The sequence below is a fragment of the Scyliorhinus torazame genome, chromosome 12 (genome assembly GCF_047496885.1).
Source record: "Scyliorhinus torazame isolate Kashiwa2021f chromosome 12, sScyTor2.1, whole genome shotgun sequence".
Classification (NCBI taxonomy): Eukaryota; Metazoa; Chordata; class Chondrichthyes; order Carcharhiniformes; family Scyliorhinidae; genus Scyliorhinus; species Scyliorhinus torazame.
In genome coordinates this window covers 187,352,657-187,378,079 of record NC_092718.1, presented here as the reverse complement: position 1 = coordinate 187,378,079, position 25,423 = coordinate 187,352,657, and the positions used below count along the sequence as shown (strand labels likewise).

At 45.2% G+C, this 25,423-nt stretch overlaps 1 protein-coding gene across 1 annotated transcript in view; it reads right to left on the bottom strand.

Annotated features, from left to right (window-relative positions):
• Window positions 1–2,252: 2,252 nt before the first annotated feature.
• tlcd2 (TLC domain containing 2) overlaps window positions 2,253–25,423 on the bottom strand; it is a 91,000-nt gene continuing 67,829 nt past the window's right edge. The window contains exon 4 of the mRNA XM_072469517.1: window positions 2,253–9,082. Coding sequence (XP_072325618.1) covers window positions 8,711–9,082 — 372 coding nt within the window. The 3' untranslated portion in view covers window positions 2,253–8,710. The remainder of the gene's footprint in view (window positions 9,083–25,423) is intronic.

The following is a 25,423-nucleotide window of genomic DNA, read 5'->3' as shown; positions in this document are numbered from 1 at the left end:
CCAACTTTTCGGCCTGGATAAAGGTCCACGCCTCCTCCAGCGTCTCAAAGTAATGATGCCGGTCCTTAAAGGTGACCCCACAGTCGCGCCGGCTGCAGCATCCCAAATTTCACCCCCTTCCGATGCAGAACCGCCTTAGCCCGATTGTACCCGGCCCTCTTCTTGGCCACCTCCGCACTCCAGTCCTGGTATATACGGACCTCTGCATTCTCCCACCTGCTGCTCCGCTCCTATTTTGCCCATCTTAGGACACACTCCCTGTCCACCAAGCGGTGGAACCGCACCAATACCGCCGCGGCGGCTCGCTAGACTTGGGCCTCCTCGCCAGGACTCGATGGGCCCCATCCAGCTCCAGGGGCCTCGGGAAGGCACCCGCGCCCATCAACATGTTCAGCATCGTGACCCCGTATGCTCCAACATCTGACCCTTCCACTCCCTCCGGAAGACCCAGAATCCGCAGGTTCTTCCTACTCGACCGATTCTCCATGTCCTCGAACCTCTCCTGCCATTTCTTATGCAGCGCCTCGTGCGCCTCTACCTTCACCGCCAGACCCAATATCTCGTCCTCATTCTCCGAGGCCTTCTGCCACACCTCACGGATCGCCGCCCCTTGGGCCTTCTGGGTCTCGACCAGCTTGTCGATCGAAGCCTTCATCGGCTCCAGCAGCTCTGCTTTCAATTCCGTGAAGCAGCGCTTGAGAAACTCCTGCTGCTCTTGCGACCACTGCGCCCACGCTGCCTGGCCTCCACCCGCCGTCATCTGGGTTTTCCTCCCTCGCACTTTTCGCTGCACCAAAATCACTTTTTTCACCGCTCCACTCCTGGTCCAATCCATACAGTGCCGGGGAAATCATACTGTCACCTTCCCACACTGGGAACCGTCGAACAAATGCCGCTGGGGCCCCTAAAATGAGCCCAAAAGTCAGTTTCTGGCGGGAGCTGCCGAACTTGCGACTTAGCTCAGCATAGCCGCAACCGGAAGTCCAGGGAGCATGTATGATAGTTACATCCTCGGCCAATTGCAGATTCCCAGCATTTTCGAGGTTGCAGGAATGGATTGTTTGGACCAAAGAATATCCCCTCAGGTCTTGGCTGATGATACCAAATCGGAGTCCACGGACTGCAACGGAGTACAAGTGCAATGATGCTCACAGTGCTACCTGGTCTGTAATCGAGCAGTGCATTGGTCTGCTAAAAATATGGTTCCGTTGCCTCGACAGGTTTGGTGGGGTCCTCCAATTCAGCTCACGGAGGGTCTCCCCAGAGGTGGAGTTACAATGAACACACCGTGCCTAGGCGCAGGGCCCTGACCAATGGTGGGAGTGAGGGTGGGGGACCTGCGCAAGCAGGGGCACAAGGCATCCAATTAGAGCCTGATTACTTTCCTGAGGATGACGTTGAGGAGTGGCACGTGTTCTCAGATGAGGAGGATGTTCAGAAGAGTGTTGAGGAAGAACCCATTGAGGATCTGGAGGATGGAGCCAGACAGGCATGAAGATGCACCTGGGCAGGAGTGTTAGAGACTCCCTCATCACCTCTCGCTTTATGGAGGAGGATTAGCTTGCTGGCCTACAGTGTGACGCCCCCCCTCCCTCCCCCGCAGGTCGCCGTGATCTCTCTGCGACCAGGGGATGAAGGTGGCCTAGATCTTAGTCATCAGAGTGGTAGGGTTGGGGAGCCCTTGAATGCCTACTGCCCGGTCGATGCAGGAAGGTGATGATGTCTCGCAATGAGGAATGGTCTGTGATGCTCCTCGGCTGCTGCTTATGTCTGACTCCTGTCTGTCTGCTGCCAACGCACTGACTCCCTGGCTCTGTGAGGTTCTGCTACATTCCTCTGTCCCTTTGCTTGAGAGGGACATTAGGGGAGAGGGTCTAGGGTTCACTGAATCATGTCTGAGTCCTATCACTGCAAACAAAACATTTGCACTGAGAGGGCCTAACTGTTTGGCAGACACTGAGGGCCAGTGAGAGCAATTGTGTCCTGATGGGGAGAAGCGCTACGTGACTGGGAGGAGGGTTTAAAGATTCTGAGGTGTGAAGAATGACAATATTTAATTCAGTGACATGTCCAGAATCACTTTAACAAGTGAGAATGCTCCCTGGCTACATGTGTCTGACTTCACCCACCCATACCCACGCTGTGTCTCTACAATTCCGCAGACTTCCGTACCCTCCCTTTTATTCCACCAGCTATAACATTTCTGTTATATGGCACTGTGGTGCCTTTTGAAAGTCCATGTACACCAGACAGCCTTTGACATGCCTCTTTAATGATAATGATTTTATTTTCATTACACTGAGAAATGTTAATTTATCTTTTTATTCCAAGTACTTTTTTGTTACTCTGAAATAAGCATGGTTTCCTCAGTTGTTCCGATGACATCTGTTCTGTTAAATGAACAGAAATGCTAACAGACTGTTTCTTGGCACGTGCTGTCTGCCACCCTGTAGATGATCCTTCAAGCAGCGATGAAGACCATGCAGATGACGAATGCTACGTTCTGATATCTTTAATTCAGAAGTATCGAAGGATGGACAGGAGGCTTGGCATTTCAATGAATCCTATAGGGATCCAAATCTACAAGGTGAGCTGAGAATTTGTTTTTTCCTGATGAGGGAGCCACATTACTTTGCTAGTAAATCTATTCAGCAAAGATTGCTTGTACAGGCACCTTACTGGATTGAGAAAAAAATAAAGTTTGGAAAATATTTTGCTTTCTAACTCCTCCCACAAGAGAACTTCCATCTATAAAGCTAGCACCTTACCATATCTCTGAGGACATTCACATTGAATGAACTGCTTGCAGTGAATTACTATTACTACGAAGGTAAATGTGGCATTGAATCCTGCTGTGTACTGTTCTAGCAATGCCAACCACTCTTTACTCAACCATGAGTATAGCTGCACAGTAAGTGCCACCAGATTCAGCTCTGCTGGGGCGTCAGTTTATTAGTTGTCAGTAGAGACTGTGAATCAAACCTAGCAAATTCCAATCTGACTGTCACACCATCTCACGAAGGTATTGATTTTCTCATTCTAGTCTCGAACAAAAACATCTTCTGCCAATTGTGTTTTGTGCTGTTCACAAGAGTGTCCAATACAAAGAAGATAACTTAAGCTGAAATGGAATTGTTTTTCCTTTTTTTCCCCTCACAGTCGTCCGACCCACTGGAGGTTCTAACCGCAGAGCATTTTACACATCACCGAACGGTTTCGGATTCAGGAGCCTATGTAGCCCAGAGAAGCATAAACCTCCGGAGCAAACTTGCACCAGGACACTATGTAATCATTCCAAGTACCTTTGCACCAAACACCAATGGAGCATTTATGCTACGCATCTTTACTGACACTCCAATTCAGCTTCATCAGGGGTTCAATCTTGTAGCAGACAGAATAGATTGAACTTCCACAGCAGCTATGAGGCTTTCCCAGCACAACACTGACAGGAAGAGAAGAAAGGATTCTGCTGATGAGTAATCCAGCTAACACAGGGGTTCAAACAGTCTAATGGGAATATATAGTACAAGTACATATAAGGATTGAACAGTTTTATGTATGTGTCAAGTACAGGTGTATACATTGGTGCAAGCAACAGGTTGACATGTCATGAACAGAAGCCTTAACTTTTGCATTTAGTTTTCAACCATCTCATTGATCCTTTCTTCTCTAAAGCTCAGTGAGCAGAATTTGTCCCTCTGTGCACAGAGTGCTGGCTGAGATGAGAAAACCAGCAAGTAGTTGAATTTTCCCTTCAGAGGGGCGGCACGGTAGCACAGTAGTTAGCATAGTTGTATCACAGCTCCAGGGTCCCAGGTCTGATTCCCGGCTTGGGTCACTACCTGCGGAGTCTGCACGTTCTCCCCGTGTCGGCGTGGGTTTCTTCAGGGTGCTCCGGTTTCTTCCCACAGTCCAAGGATGTGCAGGTTAGGTGGATTCGCCAGACTAAATTGCCCCTTAGTGTCAAAAAAGGTTAGCTGGGGTTACTGGGTTACGGGGATAGGGTGGAGGTCTGGGTTTGGGTAGGCGCTCTTTCCAAGGACCGGTGCAGACTCAATGGGCCGAATGGCCTCCTTCTGCACTGTAAATTCTATGATTTCCGTGCACTCTACAAAAGAAATATGGGGACATGATCTTTGCCGTCACTGTCGCAGTGCGGGGCCTGACATAACCCACAGCGCCGGCTCCGCAGAGATCGGGGCGCACCTTTAAAGGACGTTCTGATCTACTATAAAAATAAACTCCCCCACCCTCAACAGACACGGGGGATCCGATCCCCACATGGGGGAGGGGGGGGACCCAGAAAATCCCACCCGACCGATTACATTAAACTGTGGATTTGTCACCTTTGATATAAAATCATTTGCATTTGTAATCCCGGTTTGGAAAATTCCCAGCAATGTTGCTGATTATGTTACTTGTCACAGCAGTGTAACATGAAATTATTTATTTACTTTTACAATATACACTTCTGGTTGGCAATTTTTGAGTTCACGTTCTTATGTCCTATTTAGAAAATTACTAATCCGGATTTAGTCTTAAAAGCTCAGTTTTGTTCAGCCTCGACTAGTTGTCTAATTAGCTCATTCAGACCATTTTGCCACCTATGATAATCACGTGACCCATTATTCTCTTATGATTGTTCAATTAGAAAAGTGTTAGTATTATAGATCAAACCTGCTGTACTACTTTGTAGCCAATCTCCCCACTCTCCATGGATCTCTTCGACCCACACACTCACTGTTTGCTTGGGTTCATTCCTGGGATGCGCTGTGGCCCCGCTGACTGTAGACTCCAGCCATAATTATCTCCCCTTTACCCCTCTCTGGCACAAACAGATGTGCACCTGTGGGTTCTCTGCTTTCCTAGTGCAAGTTTCCAGCGCCACAGTGTCAGAATTCTTCCCTCCTCACACTTCCACAATGTATGGGTGCTTTCTGGTCACCAATGTCTCAGACAATTTGGACAGCTGCTATCAAATAGTCAGACGCCTACCAAAAAACTCTGCTTCTTCACATTCTAGGACCCTCTAAAAATTCCACTCTGCCTAGTTCTAGATTTGAGTGCCCACCCATCCTTTTACAACTCCTTGCCTCGCGCCCAGTTTATCTGTTTCCATTTCTTTCCTTTTTGCTATCAGCGTTTTGCAATGAGTCAGCCCTGGAATTGGACACCGTTTATGAGGCCTTAGCCGAAGGCCTCTCGCTTGGTGATGGTCTACAAATCTAAATTTCCATGGTTATGTTAGGTTGAATAGTCTTAATTACTTACATTACAGAATACCACCAGAGGTCGCAAATTCACTTACGGTAAAAAAATATTCTGCTGTTGGTGGTAGTATTTCCCAGCTCTAGGTCCTGTTAGTAATGTTATAGGAAATATGCTCAATATTGCATTTGCATTATTTCCCTGCTTAAACTATAATAGTTCTCTGTCTAAGAATTTAATCCCGCAAGAAGACAATTCATGTACCCTTGAAACATTAAGGCAAAGATTTATAAAACGCTTATCTTCTAAAAGTGTCGAAAATTGATTAAATAAGGTGGGGCTGAGGACAATTCCGTTTTACCAGTTTATCCTGATTTATCTGAACTGAAATTCACCAAATATCAAAGGCTCGTGATGCTTGTCTTTGTGTAAAAAGTAGCATTTAGCATTTAAACAGTTAACTGAATTGCAAAATGTATTATAGTCAGTTCAATAAAGATAGGAATTTATTTTATGTGATTCCGGTTTCCTTGTCTTAGTCCAATTGCATTCTTTGCACTTGCGTCATCATTGGGCTGATTAAATGAATACATTTTACTACTGTGGTGAACGTTTTGCAGTCAACATTCACCATGTATATAACTGTATCACGCTGTTGCCCATGTGGACTCCACCTATGGACCATTGTAAGGTATTACCTGTAATGTATCATGTTGGTGCCTTGTGGGCTCCACCCCTTGAGGGGAGGTATAAAGAGCAGTAGCCCTGTAGGCGGCTCTCACTAGCAGACCAGTCGCAGGCAGGCACTGTTCTAGTTGATTAAAGCCACAGTTTACTTTCACTCCTGGTTTTGTGTGAATTGATGGTCGCATCAACTACTTGACCTCACATATGCATGGGTGCTTTTTTGACATATTCTGATTCAGAATGATGCACGATACAAGCTCTTTTTTTAAAAAAAACCTTTGCTAAAGAAAATTGCTTGAAGGGTTTGGGAGCTTGTTCATGTACACCAATCCCCAGAAGTGAATTTTCACAATATGTTTAAGGCTGAGATACAATTACCCTCAATTTACATTGTCTCCATAAGACTGCCTCTGGGAATTGTACAACAATTGTAGTTCAAAAACACTACTGGAGGGATGTAGAGGCAATACAGGGAACAGCGCAGATTTAGTATGGAGGGTTGGCAGTTAAATTGGGGCAGGTGCCAACTGCGCTACCTTCCTATCCACCTCTGAGCACCTCCCCTGTAATATGAGGAGGGGGGGAGTGCCGGTGGTAATATGCTATCCCATGTCAACTTTTAATAGGTTAGGTAGGTGGTTAAAGGAAACAGGAATGTAGGATATGGAGGATAGACATGAACACAAACTGGCTGAGTCAAACATAGTCATCGGACTCGAAACGTTAGCTCTTTTCTCTCCCGACAGATGTTGCCAGATCTGCTGAGATTTTCCAGCATTTTCTCTTTCGTTTCAGATTCCAGCATCCACAGTAATTTGCTTTTAGCTTTTTTCTGTATAGTAGTTTCCATGTAACTCAATGCAATCATATGGAGGATCTGTTATACCTTGAAATCTTTCTCCCTCTCCCACATTAATTTCAGCCTGAAATGTGCATTGGTTCCACACAAACCCACATCTGAAACAGAATAGATTTCTTTTTTCTTAATTTAAATTTTAGAGTACACATTCTTTTTTTCCAATTAAGGGACAATTTAGCGTGGCCAACTCACCTACCTTGCACATCTTTTTGGGTTGTGGGAGTGAGACCCATGCAGACATTGGGAGACTGTGCAAACTCCACACAGTCAGCGACCTGGGGCCAGGAACGAACCCGGGTCCTCGGCCTTGTGAGGCAGCAGTGCTAACCGCTGCGCCACCGTGCTGCCCCAAGTAGATTTCAATTCTGTTGATTTGGGCCCAAAGTTTAGATAACCATAAAACAGGAAGCAGTCTTTCATCACTCCAACAGCATCTTTTCTGCAACATTTTAAAATCAATAAACAGGGACCCTGAAACAAAAGAGAAGTGGACCTGACAAGATTTTCAGACTTGGTACATTGAGAAAAAAAATCAGAACTGCACCCAATCTCTAAAAATTCAATGACATTACCCTCAAATGATTAAATTCGATGTTAACAAAACACACAGCCACATTCAGGATTTATGCAAACTGATCTGACCAGGAGAGACTGCCCAGCCAATATCATAATAAATACTTTCAAATTAACCAACAAAGTTTCTCAAATAAATGTTACACGCTTAATAGTCTTGATTATGTCCTACACATTGTAAATTAGTCAAAATACCAAAATGCAATGTTCAAAAAGTGGTCTCAGAATTTTAAAATATATGAACATTTAGCACAACAAGGTTACTTTATAAAAGGAAAACTGACAATATTTCTGTAACATTAAAAAGTAATCATTCTCCCAATACTGAAAGCTCTGTATTGTCTGAGCCTGAATACTGTATAACAGTTTTAAAACTACTGAACAAATTATATTATGAACCCAGTCCAAAGAAAGAGTTGTGTGGTTATTAACATTATTTCAGTATAACTGTATATGTAGATATATTATAAATATTTTAACAGCTCTTGAAGTTATGTATATTCAAGATGAAATTCTATTTTTATATATACCTGAACTTTGTATCTGCTTAGACTGTGTCCCATAGTGAATTGTCAGTAACATCGGATGTCTGTTTGGCTATTTAAAATATGCCATCAGTTTATATAAAATTAAGTAACCCTCTATCAAACATTTATATAAAATGAAGACATTTAGTAAATGAACACTGCACTTGGCTAGAATATTCAAACATTTCATTATTTTCAGAATACCTCTGCAGTCTCAATCCCCAGTTCTTCATTATTTAACGTGATTATGTTTAATTCAGCACATTTTGGAATCTCGCTGAGTCACTGACATATGGAGGCATCTGAATTTATAATTGAGCAAATTGATTTTTCAGCATCAAAGAGAGCCAATAAGGAACTATTTGGAATATATCCCTTTGGGATGTGTTTCATAACAATCACCGCGACATTGCCCGATGCATATGAACATATGTAGGCCACTCTGCCCTCCAGCCTGCTCCGCCATTCAACACGATCATGACTGTAACTGCAACTCCACATTCCTGTCGACCCCTGATAACCTTTCACCCCTCGTTTGATAGCAAACAGTTGCCCAATATAATTTGAAGCGAGGTAGTGGAAGAGTACAAAATCTCCAGGAGCATTACACGAACGGTTAGAAAAAGATTTTAAAAAATTTAGTTTCATTTTTTTCACATCGTCCGCAACATCATTAGAAATTTAAAATATTAGGTACAGATTTCCAAAATATGTATGCATTTGAGCCCATCAAGCTATCGAGAATTCCACATGAATAGAATGGGACCAGTTAAATTCAAAGAAGCGAACGGTCCCTCTTATGCTTTTCATTCAGAAATCCAAGCACCAGGATTGTGGATGGAATGCCATTGCAATTTTACTTTTCTCTCTTGCCTTCCCTGCTAGATTTCAGAAAATCACTTCTTAGTAGCCGGTAAAAAAGCACAATATTCATCATAGTCATGATGGTCAACCCCACACTGCCGATGGTGTAGATCACTAGGGGGACATTGTTGCGATTTAGGACCAGCCAGCGTGTCATCCAGGCCAGCGTGCTGATGCGGAAGATGACATAGGTTCCGAGGTTGATAATGCTGTTGATGCGGAAGCAAGTGGTTTGGCACATATTGGCCATCAGAAGAATTTGCCGCAGGTGGAGGAAGATTGAGTTGATTTCGACCAGTAGGGCCACAACTGCAAACCCAATGTAGCTGCAGAGGCTTACAGAAGTTCCAAAGCAGGTGATTACCTAAGGAAATAAACAACAGTTTAGCATTTCAGGAAACAAGGAGTTCAGAATTCTGGAAGACTTCAGAAAATCTAAGAGTACAGGCCTTTCAAATCAATGGTTTGCTCACTGTAGCCATCTGGGATGGCCACTTACAAAGGGAAACATGGCCACTTGCAAAGAATCACGGGAAATATGGCCAATGCACGATCCAGACAAACTCAGAGCTTAAGTGTATATTTGCCACTAGATAACCAGACACTATCGAAACCCCCAGCCGATTTGCATTCTAATCGCCCATTGCCCCAGAACAAAAGACTTATACTCAGGTATCAGATACAGATACAGACTCATCGGCGCCACTCCCTTCACCCAGGAAGTCCAAACAGCCAAGGTCAATGACCGTTCAGGACATGCCCAGCCATCAAGGGACCCGACCCTTTATTGGCTAAAATCGAAGGCAGTAATTGAAGCCTGCCAAATTATTGGGTCCAAAGCTAAGGATCGCCCAAAAGAGTGCGAAACCCCTGAAGGATAAAAAGAGACACTGCCATGTGTTCGGTCTCTTTTGGCCCCGGTGCAACGGCACTCTCTTGGCCCCGGCTTGCGCCCAAAACCAATTGCAGCATCACGACCAGAAGCAAGTTCAAGACCAACGATCGCTACCAGATGGATGAGCCCAGCAGAAACGAAGTCACTTCTCCAGACCCAGCCACGCAAGATCCGAAGAAAGGCCTTGTTCCTCTGCATAAAGGCGTGTGCCTGAAGTTAAGTACAGGTTGTTGTAGTGTTAGGTGTAATTTAGCTTGTTTATGTTGCATGTCGAAGTAATTCTTGTGTAAATAAACTATCATTGAACTTGAACTAACTAACTGGTTGTTGGGTCTTTGATCGATATCCGGCTACACCTTGTGGTGGTATCATCTGATACTTGGCAGCTCTGAAAGCAATATCATCATTAATAACTATCATATTAGTATCCAGTTAAAAAGAGCAACATTATTGGCGTCTCTGAGCCGAATTGGCAACATCACCACTCACATAAGTCATTTATGTAATTTTTCCTCATTGTATTGGTCGGAAAGATCAGTCCCGAGAGGTGGTTAAAAGGGACGTCGTGAGATGTATAAGTTATTTCAAAATATATTACAGACAAGGGACTTTGAATTAAGCCGTGAATGTCTGAGCACTAGACTAAACTGGATTAATGTGAAATAGAAATCCAAACCAGAGATTTTAAAGCAGAAATTAAGAAGGAATTCTTGAAACAATTGATCTGGCAGGCTAATAGTCAAACTCATTGATGTTGTCCAAAAGGCCACATGTTACTTTGGGAAAGTACCGGAGAGACCAGGGCAGCGATCGAATGGCCTCCTCGTAGCCAACTCGGGACCTCTTGCAAGATTTGTGACGCGGGGACGCCTCGCTAGATCACATTAGATCTCGTGCGACTTCATGATCTGGATCTCACCCTCATTGGGCGGTATCCAGATTTGCCTATTTAAGTGAGCAGTTAGGCTGACTTAAATATATCTGTTGGATTCTCGCAAGACCCAGGGTTGAACACCCGTGCCTGTGTGAGCGCGCCATGACACTATTTATCACTGGTCCACACAAACGTGGACCAGGCGAAATGGCACCTAGAGGAATCTCTTAGGCCATCAGAGGGCCTAGGGTGGTTGAGCTCTGGGCAAGGTAGTACCCTAGCACTCCCACCCAGGCACCTTGAAGTGCCACCTGGACCCCCTTGCAGTGCATTGAGGCAGGCATCAATGTACTATCACAGCCGGTGCAGAGATTGAACCACCGTCCTTCTTCACCTCACTCTAGCCATCTAGCCAGCTGAGCTAACCAACTCCGATCACAAGATTGTTAACCTTTGGAATTCACTACAACATAAAGTGGTGGAGGCTGGGTTTTGACATCTGACCAAGGCTGGTGCACAGATTTTTGACCTACAAGAGAGTCCAGGATTATGAGAGCAAACAGACAGTGAAGTTAAAGCCACAATCAGACTGCCAGGCAATGACGATCTCCAACAAGAGAGAATCTAACCATTGCCCCATGACAATCAATGGTATTACCACTGATATTGTTACTATCAACATACTGGGGTTACCATTGACCAGAACCTGAACTGGACTAGCCATATAGATATGGTGGCTACAAGAGCAGATCAGAGGCTGGGTATTCTGTGACGAATAACCCACCTGCCTCTCCTGGATGAGTGCAGCTCCAACAACACTCAAGAAGCTCAACATCATCTAACAAGGCATGCCCGCTTGATTGGCACCCCATCCACACACATTCACTTCCTCCACCACTGACGCACAGTAGCAGATATGTGTACAATCTACAAGATTCACTGCAGGAACTTACCAACTTAGACAGCACCTCCTAAACCCCCATATGTTCGTCGAGATAAAAAGACCAACTACGGTAGAAATCAAACATAAAATGCCAGAAAGACACAGTGCAGTTAGCCTCCAAAGGAAACAGAAATGCTTGGAAATCTTCATCCTTAACTTTTAAACTACTTTGCTCTTTCAGATTTCCATTCATTTTTACTGATTCCAGCTCGTTATTTTTTCCCAGTGTAATTTGCATCTTTCTTAATCTCTCGGGTGCAGCCTAGTCCCCCATATGTTTAAATAATTCCTGCTTGCCTAACAAGCTCAGCTGTTGAATAGTAATTGTGCAGCAATAGTACCGCTGTAGTCAATTAATTACAATATAACATTGGATCTCAGGGTATTTGCTGTGGATTAGCCTTTAACCTCCGAACCGTCCACAGCCCCTCATTGCAGCAGCTGTGCAAGCCATTAAACGTTAGTTTGCGCCAACAATATGCTATGCATGATAAATAAAACTAGTCATTTTAAACAGCCGCACAGCACTGTGGCACAACGGCGGTGGGTTCACAACTGTCGTGTTATTAATAACAAAGTAATGAATGAATCATGGCATTAAGCAGCTTGTCTACATTATTGTAGAGTATTCACTTTTAAAAAGAGTGGAACGTAAATTTTTTAAAATTTCTAGAATGCGAATGAGTTTTATTTAATTAATTCATTAGTAGCAGAAGTTAGCATTACACATTTCCCAACGAGAAGCCAGTCATTTTGCTGCACACATCCAAGATGAAGGTACCACTGGTTCATCAGAAGGAAAATGGGTACTCAACAGGGGGAGAAATGAGGGAAGATTTATCTGGCTCCACACCCAAATGGAGTGGGTCACCTGGGCAAGGTCAATATCAGAAAACCGGACAGGTCAGATCGGGTGTCTATAAAGAAACTTGTCTGATGCTTCCAAGTATTTCCTTCAACATATTATTCCAGCTGTTCATGTCGGCAGGAAATTCCGGTCCCAGCGACGAGGGGTGCAGTGAACGGGACATCCCGCTGGAAGGCTGCTTCCGCCGTCGAATGAATGTATAGACCTTTTGGAACTAGTTTCTCAGGTCATACCGTCACAAAGACAATGACCTCAGAACAAATCAACTTGTTCTGTTAGTCTGTGCGTGCAGCTTTTATTTCGCTGCAGATGTTCTACTTAAGCAGCGAATAGACAGTGGTTTGAATTTACAAAATTGATGTTGGTAGTGGGAGTTGGGAAAATTCCCGGCCTGGCCCGCCTGCCTCGGGAGAAAATGCATGCAAAGTTGCCATTTTCATTGCCACGGAAGGATGTGGGCTGGAGTCGGGCCAGCTGAAAAAAGTTTGGAGATAGCCACGGCTATGCTGGGTGTGGAGACGGGCTGTTTAAAAGGCCTACCTTGGTGAAGAGGAACTTTGTTCAGGTTAAAATAAAAATTCAAAGGCCCTCCAGCCCTCATCCTCCAAATACCCCCCATCCAAACCACCAACCCCGTATGGCCCCTCATACTTGCTAGGCCAGACTCTGCACTTCCATCCAACCCCCATGGCTCCTCAAACCTCCTGTGCCATGCAATGGCATGTCTACTTTCATTGGCCCACTATATAGAGTATAGAACCAATGAATCCTGTAAGACTGTAGGCTATGTTAAAAAAAAACATTAAAAAAGTAATTCATTCATATCTTTCTACTATGTTAAAAAGTCATTTCACTTAGAAGACAATACAACTGTCAATCATCCAGACCCTTTACAGTATCAATAACAAAAAACTCAAACTTTTGAAACCATCTAACCTTGTGAAAATAATAATATGAAATTGACAGCAGAGATCAGAGAGTCTGAACTGTCAACCAAGCAATGACTTGCCTGGGGCATAGGAGATTTTGATAGGAACTGGCCCGCACTCTTAAAAGATGCTCCGAAAATTGGACAGCCCAGGAATAAGGCTGGGAATCCCGGAATCGGTACCTGCCTGCTATTTTTGCAGGGTTCCCGAGTCATGTCGACTCAGCGGAAATCCAGGCCAGTGTTTCACACCAGCAGGCTTTCTATTATTACGGAAAATATGAAGATAAGTATAGGTCTTTGGAAATTGTCACTGACCGGGTAATTATGGCCGTTATCAATACAAATTTGACACTGAGCCACAGGACGAGGTATCAGGACAGATTAGGCAGAGCTTGGTCAAAGAAGTAGGTTATAAGGAGAATCTCAACAGGAAAAAGAAGAGGTGGAGAGGTTTAAGAAAGGAAGTCCAGAGCTGAAGGCCAAGCTGCTGAGATCATGGCTGCCAGTGGTGGAGCAATTAAAATTGAGGATGTGCAAGAATTGGAACAGTGCAACAACTGTAACTCCAGTATCTTCATTACTATAAAAGACTACGTCGGGCGAGATCTTCCAGCTGTTCATGCCGGCGGGATCTTCTGGTCCCACCGTTGGCGTAGCCCCGCTGTGAGTTTCCCGGCAGTGTGGGGTGGATTCAATGGGAAATCCCATAGGGGATTTTCACAGTAACTTCATTGCAGTGTTAATGTAAGCCTACTTGTAAAGATTATTGACAGCCACAGGAGCAGAAGATCCCGCCGCTGGCCAACGGTGTGTCACCTCCCACTGCCGAGAAACCGCGGGAGGCCAGAGAATCACGTCCCACGATTATATCACAGGCCACTGCGCTATCTGGCTGCATGTGCAATGTTATTTCATTAAGGTTTGGAGCTTTATTAAATGGGACCTCACTCCCCTTCCAAAACTAAACAGTGTGGAGTAAGGGAGAACAATACGAGGGACATTTGTTAATGGAACATTCTTAAAAAATATATTTTTATTCAACATTTTTGTGAATGAATCTTAAAGACAAAAGGGTAACTCAACAATCCTGTGCCTCCAACATGAATATCCTGCTCCAAAGAAAAATGGGTCGCCGGTTGGATCACAAAGTTGTGGTCCCATCTTCACGCACAGTGCCCTGTAGGGACCAGGGAAGCACTGGATGATTTTTTGAAGACACAGAGCCCACTACATCTTCAGTACCTGCCTGCAAATCTCAGTTAAATTAAAATCAAAATCCAATATATCATTTTATGAATATAAGAAAAGGCTGTAGTTTTCCTGGAGGTTCCGCTAGCCCATTATGTGGAAAAATGAACGTTTCTTTTTTAGGCAGCAGTATGGTGAAAGCAAAAATTGAAATAACTCAACGCATTAAAATAAAAACTTTTAGACTGAAAAAGATCAACAAAGCAGTAAAAGGTGGTTACAAAGGACAATTCTGGCTGGAAAACAATGTGGGATATTCTAATGTTGTGAAAGATGCTATATAAATGCATGTCTTTCTTTGCTTTCCAACATTCAGACCATTGTGTTAAATGGATTCAAGCCAGTTAGCGAAGTATATGCAATAAGGCACAGATATTTTCTTTGTCCTCTGGTCTCTTCACAGGATGCAGCATTAGAGATCTCTGCCTCCTAACTACTAATCCAGTGTCCCAGTGGACTCTCTTTACAATGTGATCTCAGTCTTTAATGAAACAATGCTCATCATCAGTGCATCTTTCACGGCATAATCAGCCAACCACAATTAACACTGTATGAGGTCAACAGTGAAAGGTGAAACAGCCTGATGGTGAAAGAAATCATTTGGTTCAAACACCATGGCTGTCAGAGGGCAAGAGTTTTCCTTGGAAAATGTTTTTAAACCTTTGGGGGAAAAGTCTGCATATTTCACACATATTGAGCACACATTGTTCATACACATTTGAAAGGCTTGAGTTGTTTCAACATAGCAAGGCGGTGAGGGTTTATACAAAGTAAACAGTGAAAATCAAAATCTTACTGAAGTTCTTGGAAAAAAATCACAGTCAAGTAGGAGGCACCAAGCGATGTTACAATTTCTGTTGGCATTGCCATCCTAGGGTCATAGAAGCTGGAAGTGCCAATCCTCTGGCTCATCCAATATTTTGGTACTTTTTAACACAGCTACTGCAGAGAAGGCCAGCGTCGGGCTCAGCCTGATGGTGAAAGAAATCATTGAGATCGAAAAGTGTAGCTCAGAAACTGAGATTACAGTAAATCGAGTAGTGGTCCAGAGATGGTAAAGTCAAACATTAGAGATTGTAGGAGAAAGGAAAGACTGAGGGGAGGAGTTTCATAGTTTGGAGGCACTGGAAAGGAGGATAAACTGCCCAAGGAGACAATCAACGAGCCTCGATTTCAACACAGACTTGTGCATGGAAATGCTACTAATTGCACTAACATCACTGCACCTGAAGCCAAAGTCAATGTGATTATGGTATGGCTCTCCTCGTGATCTTTAGCAGATATGATACATCAGATTGATCATGTGAGTGGTACCACATGTTAGGCTTTTGCAACACTCATGACAAGGTTATTAATTTCACTGTGTAGAATGTAGTGCCATGAATATACACTCAAGGACGGAACAATAAATGTCTGTTGTAAAGCTCAGCACATACTCCTCGTAATGACAGTAACTGGACACAAAGTCAAATTCTCAATGATTTAGAACAATTCATGCACAACGTAAACATCTTCATTACATTACTTAAACTTCCATAACAAGAAAATGAGATTCAATGAAACATTCTTATAATTTTGCCCATTTTCTCTCTTCCTCCCCTCAATGTGTTAACACTGCGTTGGGGCCACAGCCGAATCTGGTTGAGAGCAACTATCAGCTCTGAACCTCAGACCTTGTTGCTGATTAATATCACCAACTCCCTGGAGAAACTCACTGAATCATCAGAGGAGGAGCTCCTCAACAAAACAAAGTTTTATTTGAAGCCTAACACAAACAACCCTCATGAATGTCAATTGCAATTCTCTATTACAATAACAGTCGTGGGCTTAAAGAGGGAGCAGAATATCAAATTAAATTGTGATGATAAATAAGGAATTCAACAAAAAATGGGTGGAATTTTCCCCAAATTGCAGAGTGCTGGATCAGGCAAGAAAAGCTGTGTGAAACTAGTTGATTTCACGGATGCCTTTTCTCGCCCGATTAAACAGCACTCTGTGCAATTTAAAAGTGCTGCTGAGGATCACAGTGCCAGCTGGGGAGGCGAGGCCTATACATGCCGGCAAAGCTGGAATTCTGAGATCAGGGGGCTATTTTTAAAAGGCGCCTCAATCTCAAAGTAAAACTAAAGGCCTCCCTCCTACCCTTACAGGCACCGGGACTCCATCCTCCCACAGATATGCCCCACCCCCTTACGGCCAACGTCCACTAGTGCCCTCCATGACGGATCGGAAACCCGCTGGTGATCGGCGAGGAACTGATTTGCATCCCGCTAGTGAGATGCGGATGAAGGTCCAACTGTAATCTTCCCTCCATGCCTGATCCTCTGTAATGCCAGCAGGAAATCACATTGGTCCAGAACACGTCTCAACAATGTGGTGAGCAGAAGTCAGGACTTACCTGTAGACTGTCTGGGGATTCCTCAGGAGTTCGCCTGGACCCTGGAATACCACATCAGTGGGTGAAGGGAGCTTCTATCAGGTTGATCGAGTGCCATCGAGAAGGTCTGTCTTTCAACCCCAGAGTGTTCCCCAAGGTCTATCTTCTTTCACAGGGGGGTCCATCCTCTTTCTTCAATGGTGGGTCAGTGATGATGGACGCCATTTCAATATGCACCCAGATATGATGGCAGGACGTGCGTAATCAAGCCCACCCTGCCACGGAATATCGCAATAAACCTCCGGACGCATATTAATGAGGTTGACAATGATGGCAAGATCGACATGGCGACACCTTGCGAGATTCAACGGCCTCGTCCAGACACCAAGTCAGGTGCAAAGAGGCCACTAAATTGTGCCCCTGGTATGATCTCCAGCTGGCCTACGCTGTGGGAAATGGGATTTCCAGCACCCGCAGTATTTTGCTTTTATTCTTAGTGACAGAAAACAATCTTGTGAACCTTGGCCTCTGTTTATACTCTGGGCCTATTGACATTTGTCCCAGAATAACTGAAAACTGTGGCCCTTCAACTCAGTGGAATTACTGATATGTGATTGATTGTCAATTTGGCAGAACGGGCATGACGGGCACTCCACAGAGCATGCTGGCTGCCAGCAGCTAAAAGTACCATCTCAAGAAATTTCACGATTCGTGGGAGCTAATGATAACCGGGGACTTTTGATTGTCAGTAGTCTTGTCCATAGTTTCTGAAAGAGTCTATTTTTGGAATCTGGACTGTGTAGCCACACCTTCGGACAGTTTGCACTGCTGAAGGATACTTACGAGATTGGTCACATTGATTAACGAGAATAAAGGTTCTGGTTACGGTTACTATAGCAATCCTCAAACAGCTATTGGTTATGAACCTCAGCAATATATCACTTTGGAATCAAAGGTCACTCGATCATGGTAAATGACGTTTACTCATGATTCTGGTACCCCAAAATGAAAAAGACAAAACCCAGACATTGTTTGTAGCACTCATTGGCTCTGGTCCAGTATATGAAAACATTATAATGCACTAAATCTTGTGATGCAGCTTAGATTGTAATTTCTTGGCAGACGGCTAACATTACGCAAACAAGCATTTTAAATATGCATTGGCAACCAGAACTGTGCTCAAGAAATTGGGCGTGTTATTGCGCTAAACAGGAGGCAACACTGAACACCAACGCAAAGGACATTGAGTTATTTGCTATCTATAATTTCTATCTCAAGTAATATCCTTGCATTCATGAGTCAAATACCTCAAGCCCAGCCTCCCCCACTCATTCTTTGAACAGCCATTACAATGAGCATGATTCATAAACTGCCAATGCTGGACTTCCATCTTAAATTCCTTTGACGGACAGGCATGCTCCAACAGCTGAATAGCAGCACCTAGCGCCTGACTGCCTAATGGGGGGGTCACTCATAATTTATGCTGCGGGTTCACAAGGTATTTTTGATGAAATTACAATGCGGAAATAAAATCACCACTGCTCCAAGAGAACTGAGGTTAAAAAACCGCTGTGGCTCTCGTGCTGTTAAAATTACGTACCTGATAAAAATGTAAATGTACGGGGTAGACTTTCTGCAGTACTGTTCCCAACAGCAAATTCACGCTGGCTGGTCAATTAACAGCCAACCAGCGTGAAACGTGCGCTGAGAGAGGCTCAGCGCTCATGGAGAAGTGGGCACGGGAGACGGGGAGATGTTTGGCAGACTGCAGGTGCTGGGATGAATGAGGGTGGGGGCAGAGGTTTTCAATGGAGCTCCCTGAAGGCCGACAGTCGTTGTGCAGATGCTTTCAGGGAGCTGCTGTCATTTTCCAGAGCTTGTGCTGCCCATTGTGTCATCGACAGCTGGAGCCCCAGCCAGGCGGAGCCACACCCTTTTCTGATGCGTGCCGGCGGGTTCTGCCGGAGGCTCGGCAAGGGAAACTCCTGCCATGAGGTGGAAAGAGCAGGCCGTCACAAGTTACAAAGAAGGCTGGGATGGAGGTGGGCGAGTCAGGTCAACAGGCCTGGTGTAGTGTAAAAGAGCTGGATACTGTGCGGGAAGGGGTTCAATGGCCCTTGGCACTCTGCCAGGGTGAGTAGTGAGTCCAGTTGTAACCGTGGGGAGGTGTTTTTGTGGGTGGTAGCACTTGATTGGTGCTCACGAGTGTGAAATGCGGAGCACAAACTGGCACATATTCCTGTGCCTTGGAGGACTATAGGTGATTATACCAGATGGCTGGCATGTATCTAAGGGTGAGCTCCGGCAATGTGATGGGCACCTGAACCTGCAGCTTTGGTGGGGGAGGCTGGTAGGACAGCACGGTAGCACAGTGGTGAACACTGTTGCTTCACAGCGGCAGGGACCCGGGTTCGATTCCCATCTTGGGTCACTGTCTGTGCGGAGTCTGCACGTTTTCCTCATGTGTCCATGGGTTTCCTCCGGGTGCTCTGGTTTCCTCCCACAGGTCCCGAAAGACGTGCTGTTTGGTGAATTGGATATATAGAATTATCCCTCCATGTCTCCGAACAGGCGCCGGAATGTGGTGACTAGCGGATTTTCACAGTAACTTCATTGCAGTGTTAATGTAAGCCTACTTGTGACACTAATACAGACTATTAGTATTATGTTCTGCATTGGGGGGGGGGGGGGAGCTAAAGCATTTTTGTCCTTACAGGAGAAGAGGAGTCACCATGCGCAGGAGGACACATGTGTCATAGTGTCCCTAATCTTCTCATCTTCAGTTAGGCGGAGAAACAGATACTCAAGAAGGTGTGTGAACGTGGAGATAGGTCCACTGAACGCGGAGAAGCAGACATCTCGGAGGAGGGTCAGAGTCCAGTGGACAAGAAAGAGATTGGGGGAGGGTATGAGAAATGTAGGGCAGTGGTTACAAGGCTGGCAGTTGAAATCCACTGATCCCTTTTGCCCCTCCATTCAGGGGTCTTTGCTTAGCCAGATGTTCGTTCTGAGAAGCAACCAGACTGCATGCACTCTGAGTTCGTAATGCTGATCGAGACTTAAGATTTTTTTCCCCACCCTCAGATGGAACATTATCCAGACCCCAGGAATACACTGAGGACCTCCCTTGACATCAGAAGTTGATCAGCTGCCAGATGCATCCATGCCACATCTTCCCTCTACATCATGCACCAGTACAGATACAGGGATGTCAGTGGGCAGATGGTAATATACACTGGGGAAAGCACAGCACATCTGCTTGAGGAGCTGGTGAAGGCAGTGTGTCCCCAGTGTGCCAGCAGTCAGAGGATTGCTGGAGATCAGGACCATGCTGGACCTGAGGCAGATGATGAGCCTTTGAAGTCACCAGTGAGGCGGCAAATGCTGGATGGCCAGCAGGATGCTTGTGAATACCTGACAAAAGGATCTGCATGCCATGGTCTCCATGGCAGTGGTGGCCACGTGGATTGTGAGCACTGTGTTGGTCCAGTGCTCCGAACACTCCTTCCTCCACGGAGATAGTGGTGACTCTCATGGGGCAGCAGCTCCAGGAACTCAATCAGGGCTTTCTGGGGTTGTGCTCAGACGAGCAAGCCCATACACTGGCAGTGACCACAGCAGGGCTGTATCAGGCACCCAGTGACTCTGCTGGCATCCCAGCCATCTCTGGTGAGCAGGGAGATCCAAAAGAACCTAATGTTGGGTGGACCAGCTGCAGCTCACAGCTAGGGGCTCGTATCAGAGCGCACTTGATGATGGCAGCAGCTCCTCCAACCCTCTGCCAATGACTGTTGGATCCGAGAAGACCGTGACAACTTAGGAGTGCCCAGCCATGGTGCTGGATTCTCCCACCCAATCGGGACCTACACAGGCCCGGGAAACCGAAGAACTGCTGCCAAATTCATCAAGACCGACAGCCTGCCAACAAGGGTGGGCGGGGGGAGACGTAGCAATCGTAAATGGAAATCTATGTCACTATTGTCACGATCCCTTGGGCTAGTGCATGGTCAATTCCATCCCCACTTGACCAGCAGTCACAACCCTGGTGGATTGGTTATGCTGAAGCTGTCTCTTAGTGTGCAAAGTTGTGTAGGTTAGGTGGGTTACGGTGATAGGGCGGGGGGGGGGAGCCTAGGTAGGATGTTCTTTCAAAAGGTTGGTGAAGGCTCGATGGGCCAAATGGGCTCCTTCTGCACTGTAGGGAATCCTTTCTATGTTCTACAAGCGAAATTAGATGTTATTTTGAAATACCTACAGACCTTGGCTGAGCCCAATAAACAGCTGTCACCAGGTTTGTAAAATTTTAACAGAAGTAATCTTTTATTATCTACAGTATTGTAATTAAACTGACAAAAATGCAACTGACTGTCTATACACTTTTACCAACCCCTCCATTCTAACTACCTCCACTCTCTACACACATACAGACAAATAACAGAGGGAAATGGGTGGATGAGGTAAAGAAAATATCAATAGAAATAAAGTATAAAGGCTAATTGATGCACGAGGATGGCTTCCAGTTAATGTCTTTCTAGGGTTCAAGCTTTTGTTTCAGTTCCTCATCCTTCTGGACTTGAGACGGTTTCTCTGGCAAGGTTGTCTACTTTTTCTATAGATTCAAAATCTTTGCAAGCTGATCGTAAAGATGTGCCAGACATAAACTTGCTTTAGAACAATAAAGTAGTCCTTTACTTCAGCAGCGAGAGAGAGAGACCATACCTTCCCCTTTCAAGGTCTAATCCCTTCTGCGTTGCTTTCTCAGAAGCATCCCACAGGAACCAAGCATTGACTGTTGTCAGGGAGAACACTGTCCGTGGCAAACCCACAGGTTACCAGCCAGCCAATCGAACCAACTTCCTTCAAAGATGACCCTTAAGATTCCCTCGGCGCCAACATGTCTATTTTCTCCTCTCAAAAAGATAAAACCTGGAACACGCTGTCCTGACTAGCAGGCTGCCTCAGCTTAAATCCAATGCTTAAAGGCACATTTCGATTATGGGTCCACGGATCAAAATTAATGAAACAAAATAAGAACCAAGGAAGTAAGCAGGAAGGACTCTTATACAATGATCGCATAAGAGGGCTCACGGGTGAATCATTTTTCACTGAAACGTGTGTAAAATAAATTATGCATTTCTCACACCCCACTGTTGAAATATGAGATCATCTCCAATGGCTTCAGTGTGCTTCATGCATCGATTAGGGAAAAGGCCAGGGAGTTAGACCAGAAGACCATAAGACATAGGAGCAGAAGGCCATTCAGCCCATCAAGTCCACTCCACCATTCAATCATGGCTGATTTCCAATCCATTTACCCGCTCTCTCTCCATAGCCCTTAATTCCTCGAGAAATCAAGAATTTATCAACTTCTGTCTTAAAGACTCTCAACGTCCCGGCCTCCACCGCCCTCTGTGGCAATGAATTCCACAGACCCACCATTCTCTGGCTGAAGAAATTTCTCCTCATCTCTGTTCTAAAGTGACTCCCTTTTATTCTAAGGCTGTGCCCCCGGGTCCTAGTCTCCCCTGCTAATGGAAACAACTTCCCTACATCCACCCTATCTAAGCCATTCATTATCTTGTAAGTTTCTATTAGATCTCCCCTCAACCTCCTAAACTCCAATGAATATAATCCCAGGATCCTCAGACGTTCATCGTATGTTAGGCAACCCATTCCTGGGATCATCTGTGTGAATCTCCGCTGGACCCGCTCCAGTGCCAGTATGTCCTTCCTGAGGTGTGGGGCCCAAAATTGCGCACAGTATTCTAAATGGGGCCTAACTAATGCTTTATAAAGCTTCAGAAGTACATCCCTGCTTTTATATTCCAAGCCTCTTGAGATAAATGACAACATTGCATTTGCTTTCTTAATTAAGGACTCAACCTGCAAGTTTACCTTTAGAGAATCCTGGACTAGGACTCCCAAGTCCCTTTGCACTTCAGCATTATGAATTTTGTCACCGTTTAGAAAATAGTCCATGCCTCTATTCTTTTTTCCAAAGTGCAAGACCTCGCACTTGCCCACATTGAATTTCATCAGCCATTTCTTGGACCACTCTCCTAAACTGTCTAAATCTTTCTGCAGCCTCCCCACCTCCTCCATACTACCTGCCCCTCCACCTATCTTTGTATCATCGGCAAACTTAGCCAGAATGCCCCCAGTCCCGTCATCTAGATCGTTAATATATAAAGAGAACAGCTGTGGCCCCAACACTGAACCCTGCGGGACTGTGTCACACATATGCTGGGCTGCAACGTTTATTCCAGAGGGGGGGGGGGGGGAATGTGGCAATGTTGTGACAGAAAGACCTCATCAGCACTGATCAGCAAGGTGATAATTGAAAATCCTCTGAATCAAGGCTTCCCCGATCTCTCTGCCTCCCATAAGCATCCTCAATTTGAGGTCTTGCTCCTCACCCGGGGGTAGTTCAGGTTCCTCCTCAGACTCAGCATGGAATCATCCTTTACGGACGCTGGAACAGTGTCACTGCCTTCATCCTGCAACGGGACCCCCTTGAGAGAGCCTGTTGTGCAGGGTGCAGCAAACTATACAATGAAGGAGATAAATTCTGGAGGATATTGCAATGATCCCCCCCTGAGTGGTCCAGGCAGTGAAGCCTCATCTTGAGCAGGCCTATTTCCCTCTCAATTATTTACTGCAGTTGAGACTCTCCTCGGCTGGCGTTCTTGGGTGCCTTTGCGGCATCATCAGCCACCTTGTTAGTGAATATCCTTTGTCTCCCAGTAGCCAACCATCCAACCCTGTTGGTGCAATGTACAGCTTTGGCACCTGGGAGTAACGCAGGATGTAGGCATCATGGCACCTTCTTGGATACCTGACACAAAGCTGCAGTATATGACTCTTGTGGTCACACACAGTCTGGACCTTTAGAGAGCGGAAGCCCTTTCTATTGGCAAAGGCACCTGGCTCCCCGCTGGTGCCATTATGGGCACATACGCACAGTCACTGGCTCCCTGAATCATGGAAACCCTGAAATTGCAGCAAATCCTCTGGCTTGCTCTACCTATCTAGCCTTCTAAATCCTGAAGTGATTGAAAGGGTTGACCTTTCTGTAACCAACTTGATGCAGCAGTGGGCAGAGGATTGTGAGACTCCGCAGAGATCTTCCACTGTCCCTTGGAACGAACATGAGGCATAAATGTTCAGGGCCACTGTCACCTTCAGAGGCAGTGGAATAGTCATATCGCCAATTGGGGTAGGTGCCGGTTTCCCAGGTGAGGTGGAGCCTTCTTTAGCACTGAGCTTCCGTCATGTCCAGGAAGCATGGTCGCTGTCTGCATACTCTACCTGCTGGGTATAGGCACCTCCTCTAAACCCTACTCACTTGCAGAAAGTCTCTGCAAATGTTTAGAGTTGTCCAAATCAACCAAAAAGTGCCAGAAATGATCTCTAAACCAATTACAAATACCTCACAGCGAAATCCCTAACTCCTCACCATATCACTCTTCTGGACCTCGCATCCTACCATGGACGTAGAATGAACCAAAAACATGAAGGCCACTTGGTTGATTGTTTGTGTGCCAAGAATAAAAGTGCACGGGACATTCAAAATTGCAGTCAATTAGGGATTAAATAGGCTTAAGTGACCCGTTAACTGGCGGCGAGTCGCCCCTGATTTCCGCGTGTGTCCGCCAACTGAAATATCGTGAGGAGGTGCCATGGTGTCGGGTCGCCCTCCCGATGTCATCGCGCCCCATTTTGCGAAGGGTTGGGCCTGCAGTGAGCCCACATGGCGAAGGTAAAATTCTGGCCACTGCGTTTCCACTTTCACATATATAAAGTAAGCATCATTAGCCTCAATCATTGTGCATGAAAAATCTGGCCCAGTATCTTTATTAGTAAATCAGTGATAAACATCCTCATTAAGCTGAACATTAGAAAATAAAGAATTGCTGCCAGGTCCCAGAGCAGCCAGCAAAGATGGCTAACAGCTGTTTTGTTACCTGTGTGGTGGGTAACACGTGCTACTCAAACCTTGGTTAGTGATGAGGTCTTCTGAATCTCGATGAAGAAGACTCGAACTCGCCCAGTAGTAACAAAAGGTTTATTGAGTAACTATAACAATAATTGCATGAGTTCTTTACTTTAACTTTGATACTAGAGATAAGGTTAACAAGATCTAACTACGGTAACTATATGTAACTCCACTAGCCATCTGAACTAGTCTGCTACTGCCCTGGTCGCAGTGCACCCAAGAGAGAGAGAGAGAGAAACCCAATGTGGCTGCCTTTTATACCCTTGTTGGTCCGGCCTTCTAGTGATCATGTGGTGCAACTGATTACACATTAACCCCTTGTGTACATGCACATATAGAGATCACTACATCCCCCTTTTCTTTGTGTTACATATTTTCTGTATGTTGTAAAGAAAATTGAACAAACATAATGGATGCAGTTTGCAAATGCATTACATAAAATCAATGAGTTAGTCTGTCAAATGTGAATACATTTAGTCTCTAAGGTTTTTTCGCTTGCGTGAAATAGGTAGACAAATGATGTTATGTACAAGTTGTGATGATCTTGATGATTATACAAAGCCAATTAATATT